The 18,700-nt window shown below is 48.1% G+C and overlaps 1 protein-coding gene across 1 annotated transcript in view; it reads right to left on the bottom strand.

Annotated features, from left to right (window-relative positions):
* TMEM163 (transmembrane protein 163) overlaps positions 1–18,700 on the bottom strand; it is a 266,074-nt gene that overhangs the window by 25,732 nt on the left and 221,642 nt on the right. Inside the window, exon 5 of the mRNA XM_017342800.3 lies at positions 11,847–11,943. Within this exon, the coding sequence (XP_017198289.1) occupies positions 11,847–11,943 (97 nt within the window). The remainder of the gene's footprint in view (positions 1–11,846; positions 11,944–18,700) is intronic.

Below are 18,700 nucleotides of genomic sequence, written 5' to 3'. Positions count from 1 at the left end.
AAGGCAGAGGATTAGCCTAGTGAGCCGCGGCACCGGCCAAGGGCCAGGGTTCTTCACAGCCCCCTGTGCACAAACCTGCCCTCTGCACAACAGCCGACCACGCAGAGGAAGGAAGTCATTCTGGGGACCCTCCCGGCACAGCTGAGGGCAAGTTCCCGTGGGAAAAGATCCTGGATTCAGTCTTCCTTGGTCTCAGACTTTCTCAACTCTGCTAGGGGACTGGGAGGATCAGAAAGCCCACTGTAACAGGAATATTGAAGGGTTAAGAATAGTTGCCCAGTTTCCCAAAACTCCTCCCTGGAAAGTAGCAAATGCTTCCCTAACTACATTGGTGCCTTCATTGCAGGGTCTGACCGCCTCTCAGCGTTTTGGCCAAGATCAAGTGCATTGCAGGGTCTCAATGTCTAGCCACGGACACAACACTGCCAAGGAGTGGCACTGCCCAGCGACTGGAAGACAGAGCACAAGCAGGGAGAGGAAGCACCTCCAGCTGCTAGGAGCACTCCCTGCCCACGGATACACTGTGTGCACCCAATCAACACAGAGCTTGGGGAACAGAACACTCAGCGCGATTCTCTGCAGTAGCAGACAACAAACTGAGAGAGACAGAGAGAGAGAGAGAGAGAGAGAGAGAGAGAGAAAGGTAATGAGGATTGTGTTGTTCATCTTATACTTAGAGAAGTAAATGAAAGCAATAGTTACCTGAAGCTGTTAAGCAAACACTTCTTGAAAAATAAATTCTTCTTCAAAAGACAAGAAACTGCTCTCCAAGTCTCGCAGAGAGAAAGAAGTGCTAAGTTGGTTTGTTCTCACATTCCAGGTAGAAAAACAAGTCCTAAGAGATGAGATGAACTTCCCAAGGTTAAGTACAAAGGTATTCGAATAGCAAGTGCTCCACCTTGATACACCAACCCCATCTGCGATGAGCATCCTACCCAGATGCCTCCAGAGCAGGCTGCAGGCAGTCCTCCTGCCTACCTCCCTCTCTCCAGCCCTCCCTCTCCCATGTCCATCTTATCACCCCGACCCAGCAGCACCCCAAGAGAAGTCTCCACGGAACCAGGCAAGTCAGATGCCCCAAGGCCATCGGGAAGATGGTAGGCGGGCCAGGGATCACTCCCATTCAAGAGAACACGGGGAACTTCAGGTGTGGAGTCCAGTCGGAACCTTCTGGAAGACTGAGTGGGTCTCCATCAAGGAAACTGAGCCAGTTCCATGCGATGTTCACGAGGGCAGAATTCCTCACTGCAACATCTGAGGGACATCAGGAGGCAAACCGTGGCCAGCAAGGGCCTTCGACCAGGTGTGCAGAGACGGCTCTGCCTGTACCGGGTGTCTCCAACACTGATACAGCGTGGTCTGTAAGGGGGCCATTTTATTTCTTCACTTGAGACCTTGTCTCCCTGTATTAAATGCCTCCTTCAACAAGCCAAAAGAGCCTCCTTTTTTGAGGTTGGAGAACACAAACAGGCATAATATACAGGAAAACAGCAACATGGCATATTCTCATTAAAACCCACGGCTTCCAGAGCGAGGCCCAGAGAACCAACCGGAGCCTCCGTGCGGTCATTTCCTAGGTAACATTGGCGCTAACAAGGAAGGCACACTGCACGCCAAAGACCAAAGGATCAAGTTCCCTCGGCCCAGAGGCTTAAGGGGATTAGCGCCCTTCGTGGGTGCTTCTGGCAAGATCAGTTAGGCTGATCCGCAAAAGCTCCTGTCAACGCCAGCCTCTGGGAACAGCTGTCATAATTAGCCTGCTACTTACACGTTCCCCTCTTAGCATGCCCACTCTCTTCTCCTACTGTCCACTTACTGTGTGGCTTCTAACAGTGCTGTCAACACCCTGGGCACTAAAGGCATGGGCCATCGTAGGGAAAATAAAAAGCTCACTCTATAGCAATTTAAAATATGTGTCCTGTATGTCTCTGAACGGGATTCCCTCCTGAGCAATGCGAGGTCATCTGTGGCCAGGTACAGCCCTTGGATGCACACTCTGGCCAACTTTGATGTGTGTTGTATACACGTGAAGCCATCACCAAAAGCAAGAGCATATCTCTATTATTCCCCGAAGTTCTCTCATGATTCTTTCACATACACACACACACACACACACATACGTTCGTTCTCTCTCTCTCTCTCTCTCTCATCCTCATCCTCATCCTCATCCTAAGGTAACTGCTATCTCCTCTCTGCCACTCTGGACCAGTGTGCAAGGAAATTTTAAAGCAATGGAGTCACACAGCTTAGACTTCTTTTGGCTTGCTTCTGGTTCCCACCTGAATCATTCTGATATTATTATGTTGTTGTGTGGCCCATAGTGCTTTAAAAAAAGATTAACTTATTTGAAAGAGTTACAGAGAGGCAGAGGCAGACAGAAAGTCTTCCACGTGCTGCTTCACTCCCCAAATGGCCGCAACGGCCATAGCAGAGAGCTGGATCAGAAGTGGAGCAGCCGGGACTCGAACAAGTGCCAATGTGATAGTTAGCACTGCAGGCGGCGACTTTACCCACTATGCCACGGTGATGGGCCCCCAATAGTGCCTTTGAATTGCTGTGTGGTATCCCACTGTATTAATACACTGTAATCTGTTTACCCATTCACCTGCTGAAATACTCTTAGACTGTTCCCAATTTTTAATATCAGAACTAAAACTGCAACAAACATTTATTGTGCAGCCCTGTATTTTCATTTCCCCTTGGGTAATTCCCTGAGGGTGTGTGTGTGGGGGGGGTAAGGTCATACAGTAAACAGATGTTTAACTTTTAAAGGACCCTCTGAATTACTTATCTGACATTGCCATACCATTTTATTCTCTCCCCATCAGCGTATGAGAGTGGTAGCAGCTCCACACATTTTTGGTCTTTGTAGATTATTGTGATTTTTAAAATATTAGACTTTTTTTTTTAACTAAAGACAGAGAGAGAGAGAAAAAAATCTGCTGGTTCACCACTCAAATGCCCGTAACAGCCAGGGGTTGGACCAGGCCAAAACTAGGAACTGAATCTGGGTCTCCCACATGGGTGGCAGGAACTCAGTTATTTGAACTGTTAACCACTGCTTCCCAGGGTATATTTAGCAGGAGGGCAAAAGAGGGAGCAAAGCCAGGACTCCATCCCAGGCACCCAGATGCAGGATGCAGGTGCCCCAGGTACCCTCACAACCCATTCCAGTGCTTGCACAGAGCTTTCAATGTGCAATTCCCTGATGACTGACAACATTGACGATCTTTTCATGGGCTTGTTGGCAATTCGCTTATCTTCTCTGGCGAACTGTGTGTACAAATCTTTTGCCAATTCCCACTGGTTGTTTTCCTCTAAAGCTGTTTGTTACACATTCTAGATACGAGACACTTGTCTAACACCTGTGTCGCTGGGCTATCTTGTCAGTCTGTAATGGCGTACTGGAACAGCAAAGAGTTTTGATTTTGATGAAGTCCAGTGGTCAGTGCTCTGGTCTACAGCACACATTTTCATACTGAATCTAAGAAACCTTTTCCTAGCCCAAAGTCCTGACAATTTTCTCCTTTGTTTTCTTCTAAAAGTTTTGGTTTCAAATTTTACATAAAGGCTTATGATCTGTTTTGAGGTAATTTTTGCTTAAGGACTGACATCCATTTTTGTTCATTAGGCTATACAGTTGATCCACAACTATGTGCAAAGACTTTGATTTTCATCACTGGAATGCCCGGGCACCTTGTCAAAACCCACTGACCTATGTAAGCCTATTTCTGGAACTTTCCACTCTCCTTAAATTTACCCAGCCAATCTTTATCCATCTTTGTCGGTGCTCAGCTTTCTTCTGTTTAGAAGCTGTGGGTTCTTGACCCTAGGATGAATGAAAAAGTCAATCTTCTATGGTAATGAATTAATTCTAAGAAGGATGGGATGCTACTGACCATCTGGCACTGGCTTCTGCTCTTGTTTGTGTAGTGCTGGGGAGACAGAGGTGGGAGGACACTGAGGACCTTGAACACGTATGATGGTTTTTTAAAAAAATTAGTCATGGTGGCCAGCTCTGTGACACCAGCATCTCATATGGACACCAGTTCATATCCCAGCTGCTCCACTTCTAACCCTGCTAATGCACGCAAGAAAGCAGCAGAGGATGGCCCAAGTGCTTGGGCTGCTGCCACCCACATGGGAGACCCAGATGGAATTCCAGGCTCCTGGTTTTGGCCTGGCCTAGCACCTGGCTGTATCAGCTATTTGGACAGCAAAGCAATGGATCAAGGCCTCTTTTTTCTATGTATGTCTGTCTCTCTCCAACTCTTCCTTTCAAATAAATATATTTTTTTTTTCTTGAAGACAGTAAAAGGGAGAACATCCAGCCCCTGGACGGTTCAATACAACTCCATCTTCCAGAACTGAAGGCGCTGCAGGTCGCCAACTTCCTTCCACACCTCTTGTCTCTTCCATCATCAGCCAGCACTCATTCAACACTCATGTGCTAAGCGTATCACCTGCATTATCTATCTCCATCTTGTAAACAAAGAAACTGAGGCAGGGAAAGGTTACACTGCCTGCTCCAGGTCCCCCAGTTAGGAGCCAGCAGAGCTGTGATCTGAACCCTGGTTTTAGCTCCTTATTAAAGCCTACCTCAGAGTGCCCACTGCACACAGAGGGAACCTTCGGAAACTCGCTCCATGCCACTGGCCTAACACTAACAGGTGGCCCGGGTGGGTGGCAATTCTGTGAGACCCCTCACCTTGCTTCAAAGCCTGACTACTGTTTCCACACTTGTTTTCCTACCTCAAGGGGATGCCAGGAAGAATCTACTGCCAGAGGTGTGCCGAACGGAGGCAGGGTTTGATGTTGAGATAACAACAAGAATGCAAAAGAAAGGCTAAGTGTCTTTAGAGAGGGCACTTTCCAGATGGTCACGTTGGGGTGGCAGGGGCTCGAGTGTCTGTGCCTGGGGTGGGAGTGGTGGGCAGCGAGTGAGGGAAGACACCAGGAGGAGCAGGGATGTGCACAGAAGCCAGACTTCCGGGCAAGAGCTCAGGTCACCTGGAGGCATGGAGAGCCCTGAACAGGATCAGGGATGAGAGGAAGGGAAAAACCCAACTTTGCACTAAGAATGGGCATGCGGGCAGGTGGCAGGCCGTGCTGGCCTTATTCCTCCTGCCTCGTAGCAGGCAAAGATTCATGGAAAACAACATCCTAAATGGCTCAAGAACATACAAGGTACTTTAAAAAGTTCATGGAAAATGGAAATAGAAAGTTTATTTGGGTACAAAAACTTTGAAATTCAGGGGTTGGTGTGGCATAACAGGTTAAGCTGCTGTCTGCAATGCCGGCATCCCATATGGGTGCCAGTTCTTGTCCTGGCTGCTCCACTTCCAATCCAGCTCCCGGCTAATGGCCTGGGAAAGCAGCAGAGGATGGACCAAGTGTTTGGGACTACGTAGCCACCCAGGAGACCTAGAAGCAGCTCCTGGGCTCCTGGCTTCAGCCAGTCCAGCTCTGGCTGTTGCAGCCATTAGGAGAATAAATCAGTGGATGGAAGATATCCTTTTCTATTTCTCGCTCTCTAACTCTACCTTTCAAAGAATTTTTCTTAAAAAATTGGAAATTCATGCATACAAGGGATCTTTAAAAAGTTCATGGAAAATGTGCATTGTGAAAACAAGTCACAAATTTCAAAAGGTTTTTGCACCAAAACAAACTTATGATGTAATTCCACTTTCCGTGAACCTTCTTGAAGTACCTTCAAAGAAGTAGCTCCTCCAACCCAAGCTAGAGGCCGAACGCGAAACACTCTGCAAACACACAAGCCTGCGAAGCCAAGAACCACACCACTTCCACCGGTGAGATCACCGGGGCACATTCCCGGGTGGGCACTTGCAAACCTGAAATTCCCTCTCCCGGGGTTTATTTGCAGCTTTGCTCAGGAGAGTGGTGTCTCAGCAGAGGCTCCTGCAGGAACTGTGTGGAAACCCCAGGTCTGCAGAGCCAGGGCAGTGTTGGAGTGCAGCACACACTCAGCAATACTTGGTGAACACGTGCACCAAGCAAAGAAAATGGTACCCCACCCACACCCACACCCACACCCCTCAGAAACCACCCTCCCAGTCTACAGGGCCAGGAATGGAAACAAAGCTGCTGACTGGACATCTGCAGGACAATCAGAAACCCACAGGGGCTCCGTGGTCTGGCTAGAGTGGAGCAACTTCCTTCTGGTGGCTGGGATACAATTTAACGCCAAACTTCAGAGGTGAGACAGACAAGGGGAGGCTTACAGGCAACCTTGCTATGCAACGATGACAAAGTAGAACCTTGCTAAGCAACTGCTGCTGACTGTTTTTCCTTTCCCCCTTTTGCCTCCTCTCCCTTAGCTTGTCTCTCCCTCCAGCCTTTCTCCCTTCTACTCAGAGACCCCAGTGTAAACGGCAAATAAAGATATGAGCAAGAACAGAGGTTGGCCACAACCAGAGGGCACCTGTGGCTCTGGCTGGTTCTTCAGCCCCACCCCAGACTGGAGACTGGAGAGCAAAGCCCTGTGGGTGTTTGCCGTGATGGCCTCTATCATAGCCTTCGTCACCACATACCCAGTGTACCAGCTGGTGGGCCCCTTCTCAAGTGGGAGCTCCCTGGGAGCAAAAGCCAAATCCCGTGAGAAGCAAAAGGCTTTGCAGAACAAGGAAAACCTCCAGCTGTGGGGCCGGCGCCATGGCTCACTTGGTTAATCCTCTGTCTGCGGCGCCGGCACCCCATATGGGCACTGGTTCTAGTCCCGGTTGCTCCTCTTCTGGTCCGACTCTCTGCTGTGGCCTGGGAGGGTAGTGAAGGATGGCCCAAGTGTTTGGGCGCCTGTACCCGCATGGGAGACCAGGAGGAAGCACCTGGCTCCTGCCTTCAGATCGGTGCAGCTCCAGCTGTAGCGGCCATTTGGGGGGTAAACCAAAGGAAGGTTGGTTCTCTCTGTCTCTCTTTCTCACTGTCTATAACTCTACCTGTCAAATAAATTAAAAAAAAAAAAAAAAGAAAAAGAAAACCTCCAACTGTTATTGCCATTTCACTCTGCATATCTAGTGCCCCAACAGAGGCTCCATAGGCGTGCAGACACCCAGACAGGAGCCAGTATTACCAGTGCAGCTCGTGGCCAAACAGTATTTACTGCCAGGTGTGACTGGTTACCATGGTAATCATCACTGGAATCAGTATTATTGCCACATGTGGGGCCCAGACCCTGCCTGAGTGAGATCTCAAGGCAAACTAGTCATACTGGGTGACTGATGGCAGAAGCAGGGAATGAGCTAGTGACTGATCAGGACACAGAAAGCCCAAGGGCCATGCCGGGACTTGTGAGATCCACAAATCAGAGGCCGTGTCACCCACTTCCTGTGTAGAGCCTGTGGCTGTCCATGAAGCAGTTCCACCATACACACAGCATTTGCACAGTTACCCTGCTACTTTGTCTCACGAGCTCTGTTGTGCAGTAACGGCTGTGACACCCATTTTGCAAATGTGGACACTGCTCTCAGAGCATGTGTGACTCGCTGAGGTCACTGCATGGAGGCCAGGCCTTCTGCAGGTGCGTTCAGTGCTGGAGACAGCAGCCACTGTTAGGTACAGCCACCAGAAGCCCAAGGGAAAGCAGCACCAGCCTCCTCCAGAGAAGCCGGGCAGGACCCGAGAGGCCAGGGACACCCTACGGTCAAACATCAGAGCACCCACAACCAGAGGAAGAGCAGGAAGCCCGAAGAAGGGGCTGCAGAGCCAAGACTCAAGCAACTTTGATAAGCACTTCAGAAACCTCGCAAGGCAGAACTGTAAAACAGCAGCTCCCCACAGAGGTGCTGTCTTCCAAGGCAGCATCACTGGTTGTCAGTGCGTTACCCACGTGACCTGGATTCACAGTCTCTGACCTCAGCACTGTCTCCAAGCTACCAACAAAGGGACCAAGTGTCAGGATGGGTGTGTGCCTGGCCCACAGGCAGGCGGGTTAGAAGGGGCAGAGAGGAGAAGAATCACACCCAGGATGGGGGGCCCACGTCCCCCACCATGCTCCGCAGCCTTGCTAAGGCACAGTCCTCTATGTGAGTCCAAGCACCCTACGATCCTCCTCATTCAATACGTGTCCCATCGCATCTTCCTGTGCTTCATGGTCTGCCTGCTTGTGAGTTTTTCAGGAGACAAGGTAGTGGGGGCTCGGCCTGACAGCCCACGTGATAAGAGGAGTGGGTGGCAGGTGTAGCCAGAAAGGTCAGGGTCAGGAGTATGGGCAGAAGACAGGAGGTCCAGAGGCAGAACGCCAATGGACGGCAGGGCTGTGAGGCCCATAGTACTGTTATAGACAAGGAGACAGGAATCAGAAAAAAAGTCAGATGAAATTTGCTACCACACCTTCCCCCAGGGTTGCCTCTACAGCTCCTCCTGTGGCCTTCAATCCAAAATCACCACTGTGAAAAGCTGCTCTCCAAAACCAGCAACAGCCAAAAATACCCAACATGGTTCTGTTGACCATGTTCCCATGATGACCTGTAGCTAATTATCCTGCAATTGCAATAGGATTACCACGGTTGACACTCCTACTCCCATCATACACCTGACGCATGACACTTCCAAGACTTCCTAAAAAGTCTAGGAAACGGGCAGTTGCAAGATTTCTGGAAATCTCCACCCTTTCCTGGAAAACTCTACCCAAAGCAACACCCCATGTATCTCCAGATCACCCCCAACCATGCAGGGCACAGCTCACTGTAGACTTGCCTGTACTCTCTGGTGAGTATGTACTTTTGTGCTTTTTTTTTCTTGTCTTTTAATTAAACTTGTTTCTAACTGACATGATTAAAGTTGTGGTAGAGCCCTTCCCAAGGTCAGAAGAAGAAAAAGGGAGGCACCTGTCCTGGGAATGAAAGTCAGCTGTTACCTGCCTGCCTGAGAAGCTTCAACCACAGTTACTGTCTGCTTCTATGTAACCATTCCAGGTTCTGCTTGCTAGTACAGAACAATGGATTTAACCGGCCAGACAGCATGACTCAGTATGTGTGTGGAAAAAACATCATCAATAGCTATGTACACATGGCCATTTTATCAATTTCTGTGGTCACCATGTAACACTATAACATCCAATCAAATGTATGCATGTAGCCATATAAGGGAGACAAAGAGGCTAAAACCTCTTATATACAGGAAATACTCCCGTTTGTTTGGGACTCAGGGTTTTGGATAAGAAGTTCCATCTGGGTTTTATGCTTGTGTTAAATAAAGAAGACTACTTCCTGTTAAAGACCTTGGTGTCTTGTCTCTGTATACAAATCCTACTATACTTCGACTTTGTTGATGCATGTTATTTCTCTGCTAACCTTTATCTAGGTCTCATCCTCAAATTCCTCTGTGCACCACAAATAAGAACCCAGATCCACCCATCCCCCAACTGTGACAGGAGTCAGGTCAGCCCTGGAGAGGGGGCAAGGGTTCTAATCCAGGTGCTCTCACCAGCCAACTGATGCCCTCAGCAAGATCTCTTCACTCACAGAGCCCTGGTGTCATAAGCAAAAGAAGCAATGCCACCTGCTCTTTCTATTTCTACTTCTATTTCACATTAAACACAGGTGTCCACTCTTTCCTGGAAACCTGTGGGACCTGACAACCCCAGGCCCATATTCCAGCAGGATAAGCCGGAGGGAGGCCAGACCCTTCACCCAGGCACACATTCCCAGGTTGCCACAAACCTGCTGGCATCTCCTACTTTTGTCTTAGGGCTGGCTTCTACAGTCAAGAGAGTTTGTGATTAAATGAAGGACTATGGATAAATGCTCACTTTGAATAACTACAAGCCAGGGGTTGGAGGCCTGGCTATGGCCTGCTGACTGCTAGAAACATCTAGCAAGCGAATTTGATGACCTGGAATTGAAAAACCATTGACTATGACCTGGCAGCATTTGCCTGGCCCTGTGGGCCACCAGCTGACTAGAAGACCTCCTGCCTTCACCTGATGGATGAGCTTCAAAGTTCCCAGGTTCATCTGTCGTAACTCTGAGGGCTTAAAAAACAAAGGCACCTGCCATCTTTGCTCCAGAGTAGTGATGGGATGATCATGAATGGGTGCGATCTTCAAATCCCACAGCAGAACCGGTAACAGACAGGCAGGCCCAGCCTCAGGCACCCCGGGAACTATCTTAGAACACCACCCAGAGCAGGGCATGAAATGCCAATGAGGGCTCCATTGAAAAGTTCATAGAAATGGATAGGAGGGAAAACTGTGCACGGATTGCAATTTTTTTGGTACCAAAATAAACATCTTTTAATTCCATCTTTCCATGAACTTTCCTATACCTTGAAGTGCAATTTAAGTCTGTGAGTTGCTTTTCTTAAAGGCACGTATAGCTTGGGAAGATAAAAGACTTCCCAGCTCACGGTGGTGCAGCTCTCAAGAGGAAAAGCAAGGCAGGCCTCAGCGAGGCCCCGTGAGCACAGCCATCCATCCCATGTTGTGTCAGCCCTGCAGGAAATTAATTTTTAATGCCCAAATAAATGAATGTGTCCACTGGTGTAATGCTGAAAATTCCTAGCAACAAGCATTTCTTAGAGCTGAGGAAGGTTTCCAAGCCCTGAAAAGTGCAAAGATGTTACCTGGGGGACATCTAACACATTATAAAGAGAGTCACATTTAATGCCTTCGGGCATTACTTAAGATCGGATTGACAAGAGGGAATGTGGACTGGCAAGTTCCATGCAGCAAAAGGATGGAAGCGTCCAAGCAGGAAGACCGGGGTGTCAGGGGACAATGAAGAGACAGGAGTGCAACAAACAGGAACCCGGGCTGAAGACAGCTCCCCCTCTACCAGAGACCCCAGGCCAACAGGAGGGCCATCCCAACCTTCACACCCCTCCTTCCTCCCTGCAACTGACACCGCCTGTGGTCCCAGACGGCTGTGCAGATCTTGATGGATTATTAAAAGGACTGCTTTAACCATGGTTGAAAGACAGTGGAGAAAAACTTAAAGTGGCTACTTTAACACTTCTATAAAACACAGACATTTCCACCTCATTTCATACTCCCCCCAACACATGCACATACAAACACACACACACACACACACACACATGCACGCAATACCTCCTACCAAAAGCATTAACATGAATTTGCACCAAAGTAAAACGAAAGGTCTAGTTATTTTGGCCTGCTATAGGAGGGTGCAAAGAGCCAAACTAGGTGCCAAGAGAAGAGCCCACACCCTGCATCTAAGTCACTGCAACTAAGACACACAGAATCACTGCGAAGGCACCGCCTTCATCTCCTAGTTCCCAACTGGCTGCCTGCTGTGAAGGCTGCACGATGGGAGACTATAAAATATCTCTTTCCTCAGCATTCCTGAGGGGAGGGAGAGAAACGATCAGAGTGCAGGCAATGACTGTCACCCAGAGGACAAAGCCATCAAAGGCGTATTTCCAAATGAAATTGTGTCCTGCAGTTTCTACAACCAAAACGTCAGCTGTGCCAGAAAAACTAATGTGAGTAGATTTATATATTAAATTAAGGTGAAAAGGAAAAACCAAAAAATAATTTATGACGATAATCATTGGGTGCAGAAAAACAGATGCACACAGCTCACACTGGGTTACTCTACTATACAGAAACAATCCCGTTTCTCCATACAAAAAAGCTTTCTGCTTTATGACCAGTGAAAAGGCGTAAGAGGGGGCACACAGAACCCAGTACCAGCTCCACTATGTGAAGTGTCTTCATCTGCCTCTGTTCTGTCGAGTCATCTGTATTGCTACAGGTTCTGAATCCCCCAAATCTCTCTCGCTCAACCTGCTCACTCCCCCCAGTAAGCCAGGACAGGAGGTCAGGACTGCTAGGAAAGATCGTGAAGGAGGAAGAAGCACCTTACCACTTCCGGGAGCAGCTTCGTTGAAAGGTCATGGATGGCTTTGACCACTATACATATGGATGACAGAAGGAATATCACCCCTAAGATGACACAGGCTCTGCAGAAAAAAAAAAATACAAAAAACATTGAGATTCTTTACTGGGAGAACTCCACGTGGCTGGGAAGTTGACACAACAAAGATGACCAGGACATAAGCTGGGAGTCCAATGCAACTGTTATTTGCCATACCCCCATGGTGACTCCCCACAATCCCAGTCACCTCAGGAGAATACAGCTCAGGGTTTTAGCAACAATGTCAAAATCTATGGCAAAGAGGCTCGCCACGCTACACAGTCTCAGGGCATCCCGCAAATGCTGGCAGGCAAGGGTCCCCAGTGCCATGATATCCACTCCTGACCTGGGAAGCCACGTGCTTCCTTACATCCCAGGATGAATGGCAAAGAGCAGAGACACCTTGAGCTCTATTGCTGACTGGTCAAGGAGCTAACCCCTACCCAGCCTTTGTTTCCTTACCTTCCAAATCAGAATGATATTTCCTGCCTCAGAAGATGGGACTTGATGCACAAAACAGAAAACTATAACCCATTCATGTGGGCTTACTCAAAGGCAAAGTGTGCTTTGAATGTTTCCAAGTACGACATGATAGGATACTTTGGATTTTCTTTGTTCATTACTTCTAACTTTTAATTTATTTTATTTACTTGAAAGGCAGAGCAGCAGAGAAAAATCAAATCCTCCATCTGCTGGTCTACTCCAGAAACATCTGCAACAGCAAAGACTGGACCAGGACAAAGCCAGGAGCCTCAAACTCCATCCAGGTCTCCCAAATGGGGTCCAAGTATTTGATCCATCACTTACTTTCTACCAGTGCATTAACAGGAAGCTGGACAAGAAGTGGAGGAGCAAGGGCTTGAACCAGCATTCCAACAGTGAACGCAGGCATCCCAAGCAGTGGCTCAATCTGCTGTGCCCCAGCACTTCCCCCTTCCCCATACTGTGGATTTCATCAAGACAAAAAGGGGGAATGATTTGGCAGTGATGAAAGACAGAGCATGGATGTTAAGACGGATGGATTCAGAAATGGAAGGAAGGAAAGGTGAAGTCCACCAAAACACCCAGCATAGCATGAGGCAAGTGAGGGTGAGGCTCAGGCAAACCAGAGGGCTCCCAGCTGGGAGTGGGGAGAGGGCCAGGAAGGCAGCCTATGGGCTCTCAGGACAGACACAACAAACCTCCAGAGCCAACCAGTGAGGGCTGCGTAACACAAGAGAAAACCACCAAATGAAAATGGAGAGAAGAAATGACAAGAACGCCCACCGACCGCTCAACATCATTCCTGTCCCAGCCTGACGCCTCTGCCACATGGCAGCCTCCTTCAGTCCTGTCCCTCCAGCCACCGAATCAGCTTCCCTTCGCTGTCTTGGATTCCCTTCTCGGACCTAACAGCACAGCCCCAAACTGCCCACCTCACGTGGAAGTGGCACTCGCTCACAATCCTAACAAGGCCCCCGGTACAGAAGTCAGGAATAAAAGCAAGTCAATAGGGCTGCTCGAGTCTGCTCACTAGGCTTCTAATCCACACTGGAGTTGTAGGTTTTATATTAAAAAATACAAAATGAATGAGTCATAACCGATTGTGGCAAAACACCAAAAAAGAACCCAGAGATGGAAGGAGAAGTGCTGACTGGGCGGGGGATCTAGGGACAGACTTGAGGAAATGAATGAGCTGCCAGGGTGCCGGGAGTCCCCATAATGAGCCCCGAGTGAGAAACATACACGCCAGGGAAGGAAATGCTAATTCAGGCAACCAGCACGTGCTGGTGCAGCTACTGCGAGACAGTGTGTCTGGGGCTGGCAGCCACAGTTCTGCAACGCCATCAGGGATAAAGACGCTGTGGAGACAGGGATGCATGGAGGAGCACGGGGCACCTGCTGGAGGGCCCACAGGTGCCAAGGTAACAGCGCAAGAGTGAGATGCCTGGGATGTGGAGTCCAAGGCTCCCACACAACTGGCTCCTCACTACCAGCTATGTGCATTCCAAAGGCCACTAGGGAGCAGCTAGCTGTGCTGGGCGCTAGGGGTCACCATCTCTACCTGTGAACAAATGGGCCACATGAGGTCCCAGTGCAGGAAAGCAGCCTATAGCCAGGCTGAGTCTCCAAGGCACATTCTGCAACATGGTTTCCCCTACCCCTCTCCATTTACAACCTTCCTGAGAAACTGGCAGGGAGTTTCTCTTTGGTTCACTATTTCCGGTCAGTTCCGCCAGCATCTCAGCACCTCCCAGCTCTGAGGACACCTGTTCCTCACCTTGGAAGCTTCATTTTTTTTTTTTTATGTTGCCTGGAGACAATTTTAGTCCTGCTCTAGCGGCAGTGAATCCAGATGGGTGCATTTGTTTAGAAGCTCTGGACAATTCTAATAACGTGGGCTTGCACCCAGGTGAGGCCCTGCCCCTGCGGAGCTTCCACTGTGAGGGTAAAGCACACAGCAGCCCCCCGGGAGACAGGCAGGGAGGCGTGGTCATCCTGGCCGTGAGGATGCAGTGGGGTCTCAGGGCCCCTAAGAGGCTTTGCAGAGCACCTGTTTACTGCCCAGCTTTCTCTCCCTGAGCGATGGGGGCAGCCACCACTGTCTGCCAGACCACCTACAGGCAACTTGTCACCACACTCTCAAGGGAGCCTCCAGTCCACACTGCCAGCGGGGGAGACAGAGCAAGCACCTGGGCTTCTCCCTAATGGGGAAGAGCGATGCTGTGGGAACCGGCTTTCACATCACTACAGCGCATGACAGTCCAGTCTGGGTTCTGTTTACCTCATTAAGGAAGCAACTGCGATGGATACAAGGGCCTTGCTACATAATTTCTGGTCTATAAATCTTTCATGAAAACTACACTCCTTCAGGGCAAGAGCCCGATTGCTCAGTGTCTTTAGGGGCATGAAGCAGGTGCTCCCTGCTCCCGCAGAGGGGATGTCATAAGCAGCCGATGCATCCCTGATTTGTACATTTCTCCATGCACTCTAACGGGGCACCCAGCACTTACCAGTGGGCACAGGAGGAGGAATGAGACTCCTTGCACTCCAGCCAGGCGCCCCTGCAATAGCCCACACAGTTATGCAACACCAGAACAGAGCACACATCAAAAGAAATCTGTGACTTGGCTTATGAAAGCCGATTTTAAATTAATGTGATTTAGAAGTTGGAGACTTCAAGATGGCGGAATAGGGAAGAAAACGGGCTGCTTTTGAACAGGGGAACGTAGCAGAAGAAAAGTGGAGCGAGTGCATTCCTAGGGGAGAGTTGGAGAGAATTTTGCAGCAGAAATTCTACAGAAGGAAGAGGGACGCCGTGGAGCAGCGTAGAAGGTGCACACAGCAATGCGCGCAGCCACCACACACAGCCCCCCACAGCCGCGACCTGGAGGTGATGCCAGCTTTGGAGAGAGAGGTAAAAGCACAGTGTGGTAACCTGGGCCACAGGTGATACTGCCTGAGGGACAGCCTCGCAGCCCACCCTGGAGCCCCAGCGAGAAGCAGGGCATCAAACTGGTCCACTGAAAGAAAAGCGCATTTCTTTCTCCCCATCCCATCACGAGGGCATCCAGCAATGGACGGGGAGAAGGGGTTGTCTTGACACCAGTAGAGGCTGCAGCAGCATTTGTGTGTGCATGTAACCAGGGGATTTTACCAGAGGGAAAAAGCTGTGCTCCCCACTGACTTTGAGTCTGGTTGGGAAGGTTGACAGGGGGCTGGGCACCCACAAGGCCTGTGAGGTGCCCCCATTCTCTCAACACATTACAGGCTCTGGAGTTCAGGCTGCCAAGGTGGAGCACCCACAGACAGCTGGCTCGGAGAACACCTCTGCATCCCATGACTGTGGGAACCTTGTATGCTCTGACTGAGAATTCCGCAACTACACGATAGACCACAGGATATAGCTGCGTCTCTGGGCACTCACTGTGTCTGGTGTCAGAGGCTCAGTGCTCTATGACCGGGGTGGGTCATCTCAGAGGGTTCTTTGCTCATGCTGAGGTCCATACAGACCCTTTGTGCAGTTCATGCGCCAGCGTGGATGGGGGTTTACCCACTGTGTGCTAACCCTGGACACTGATCACCTTGTAAGGAAAGAGGTTGTGATTAGCCAACAGGCATGATCATACCCTCTCCCCTGCTGAAAATAGAGATCCACCACACCCAACTTGGATGCCATCCTGGATACTTGCCTCTCCGCCCAACCCAGAGCACTGACGAGAGCTCCCTGGCCTAACCCAGTACATGTCCTGGATATTCACTGGAAGAGCAGACACCCCACTAAGCCACAGAAGCATAGTTCAAGGATAAAATCCATCAGAGGAGAAAACCAAGTATTTCTACAAATGCCTAAAAGCAAAAGCAGAAATTCAAAAACAAAAATAAGGAAAACATGACTCTCCCAAAAAATACACAGCACTTCAATATTAGAAAGCAAAGACAAAGAGGTTGATAAAATTCCTGAAAAGAAATTCAAAAGATTGATCATAGTATTACTGAGAAGCAAATTCATGAGTTATAGAATCCTTACATGATATGGATGAAAAATTTTTCAATGAGATTAAGATCTTGAAGAGAAATCTCTGTACTTAGTACAGGGTTAATCTTATGTGTATAAAGTTAATTGAGGATAGATCTTCGTAATTTCATAAAATTGTATTTATGAAATGCATGAAGTTTGTATACCTTAACTAAAAGTTTTCTGGGGAAAACATATTAAAGATATCTATACATGAAGAATTCAATATGTCAAATAAAAAATACAGTGGAAAGCTTTAACAACCAATTTGGTGAGGCAGAAGAAATAATATCCAAGCTAGAAGACAAATCTTAGGAAATATCTCATATAAAAAAAGAAATCAGAAAAATTAAAAGCAATTCGAGATTTATAGGATACTATCAAATGACCCAACACAGGGGTTTTAGGAGTTCCTGAGGTGTAGAAAGAGAACAGATTAGAAGGCTTATTCAGTGAAATAATTACAGAAAATTTCTCTAGTTTGGATAAAGAAAGGGACATCCAAGTATAGGAAGCACATAGAACTCCTAGTAGACACGACCAGAAAAGATCTTCACCACAACGTATTGTAGTCAAACTCTCCACAGTACAACATAAAGAAAATATTATAAAATGTGCCTGAGTGAAACGTCAGATTACTTTTAGAGGATCTCCAATTAGACTCACAGCTGATTTCTCATCAGAAACCCTATAGGTTAGGAGAGAATGGAGTGACATAGTTCAAGTTTTAAGAGAAAAAAAGAAATCAACACACAACAGATGCTGGTGAGGATGTGGGGAAAAAGGTCCACTAATCCATTGTTGGTGGAAATGCAAACTAGTAAAGCCACTATGGAAGACAGTTTGGAGATTGCTCAGAAACCTGAATATAGCCCTACCACATGACCCAGCCATCCCACTCCTTAGAATTTACCCAAAGGAGGGCCGGCGCCGCGGCTCACTAGGCTAATCCTCCACCTGCAGCGCCAGTACCCCGGGGTTCTAGTCCCAGTTGGGGCACTGGATTCTGTCCTGGTTGCTCCTCTTCCAGTCCAGCTCTCTGCTGTGGCCCAGGAAGGCAGTGGAGGATGGCCCAAGTGCTTGGGCCCTGCACCCACATGGGAGACCAGGAGGAAGCACCTGGCTCCTGGCTTCAGATCAGCACAGCACACCGGCTGTAGTGGCCATTTGGGGGTTGAACCAACAGAAGACCTTTCTTTCTGTCTCTCTCTCTCTCACTGTCTAAATCTGCCTGTCCAAAGAGAGAGAGAGAGAGAGAGAGAGAGAGAGAATTTACCCAAAGGAAATTAAATTGGCAAATAAAAGAGCTGTCTGCAGCTCAATGTTTATTGCAGCTCAATTCACAATAGCTAAGACATGGAGTCAACCTAAATGCCCATCAACAGAAGACTGAATAAAGAAATTATGTATATGTACTCTAGAGAATACTATACAGCAGTAAAAAAAAATGAAATCTGGTCATTTGCAACAAAATGGAGGAATCTGGAAAACATCATGCTGAGTGAAATAAGCCAGTCCCAAAGGGACAAATATCATATGCTCTCCCTGATCGGTGACAACTAATTGAGCACCTAAAAGGAAACCTGTAGAAGTGAAACTGACACTATGAGAAGCAATGATTTGATTGTTGACTGTCGAGGAACAGCTTACTATTTTATTCTTTTTAGTATTTTCTTTTTCTACTTAATACCATTAGTTGAACTCTTTACTTAACGCAGAATAATGTTTAGGTGTTTAAATTCAATTGAAAATTGATCCCTGCTAAAAATAAGAGTGGGAATAAGAAAGGGAGGAGATGTGCAGTTTGGCACATGCTCCCTCGGACTTACCCCTAAGGGTAAAGCTAAAAACTTGCCATGGGACTCCAAATCCCATTAAGTTGGCAGGTACCAATGCCATCTTACTAAAGTGAGAAGTTTAAATTTATAACTGATCACAATGATAGGATTAAGTGTCAAAGAGATCACATAAATAAGACCAAGCATCTGCTAATAATAATTGATAGAATTAAAAAGGAGAGAACAATCCAACATGGGAAGCAGGACACACAGCAGACTCAGAGGATGAAAAATGTCCTAAACAGCACTCTTGCCTCAGAGTCAGCCCTTAAGGCATTCAGATCTGGCTAAAAAGCCCATGAGAGTATCTCAGGAATGGAAAGCCAAGACACTACAGCAAAAAATGACCTAAATGAAAGATCTCTGTGAGTGAGATTCCAGTGGAAAGAAGGAGCCATCAAAGAAAGAGCTACCTTTCTCTGAAGGGAGGAGAGAACTTCCACTTTGATTATGGCCTTGTCTAAATA

The sequence above is a fragment of the Oryctolagus cuniculus genome, chromosome 3 (assembly GCF_964237555.1).
Source record: "Oryctolagus cuniculus chromosome 3, mOryCun1.1, whole genome shotgun sequence".
NCBI classification, from domain to species: Eukaryota; Metazoa; Chordata; class Mammalia; order Lagomorpha; family Leporidae; genus Oryctolagus; species Oryctolagus cuniculus.
Note: the sequence above shows the minus strand (reverse complement) of the source record. Positions and strands in the feature narration are given on the sequence as shown.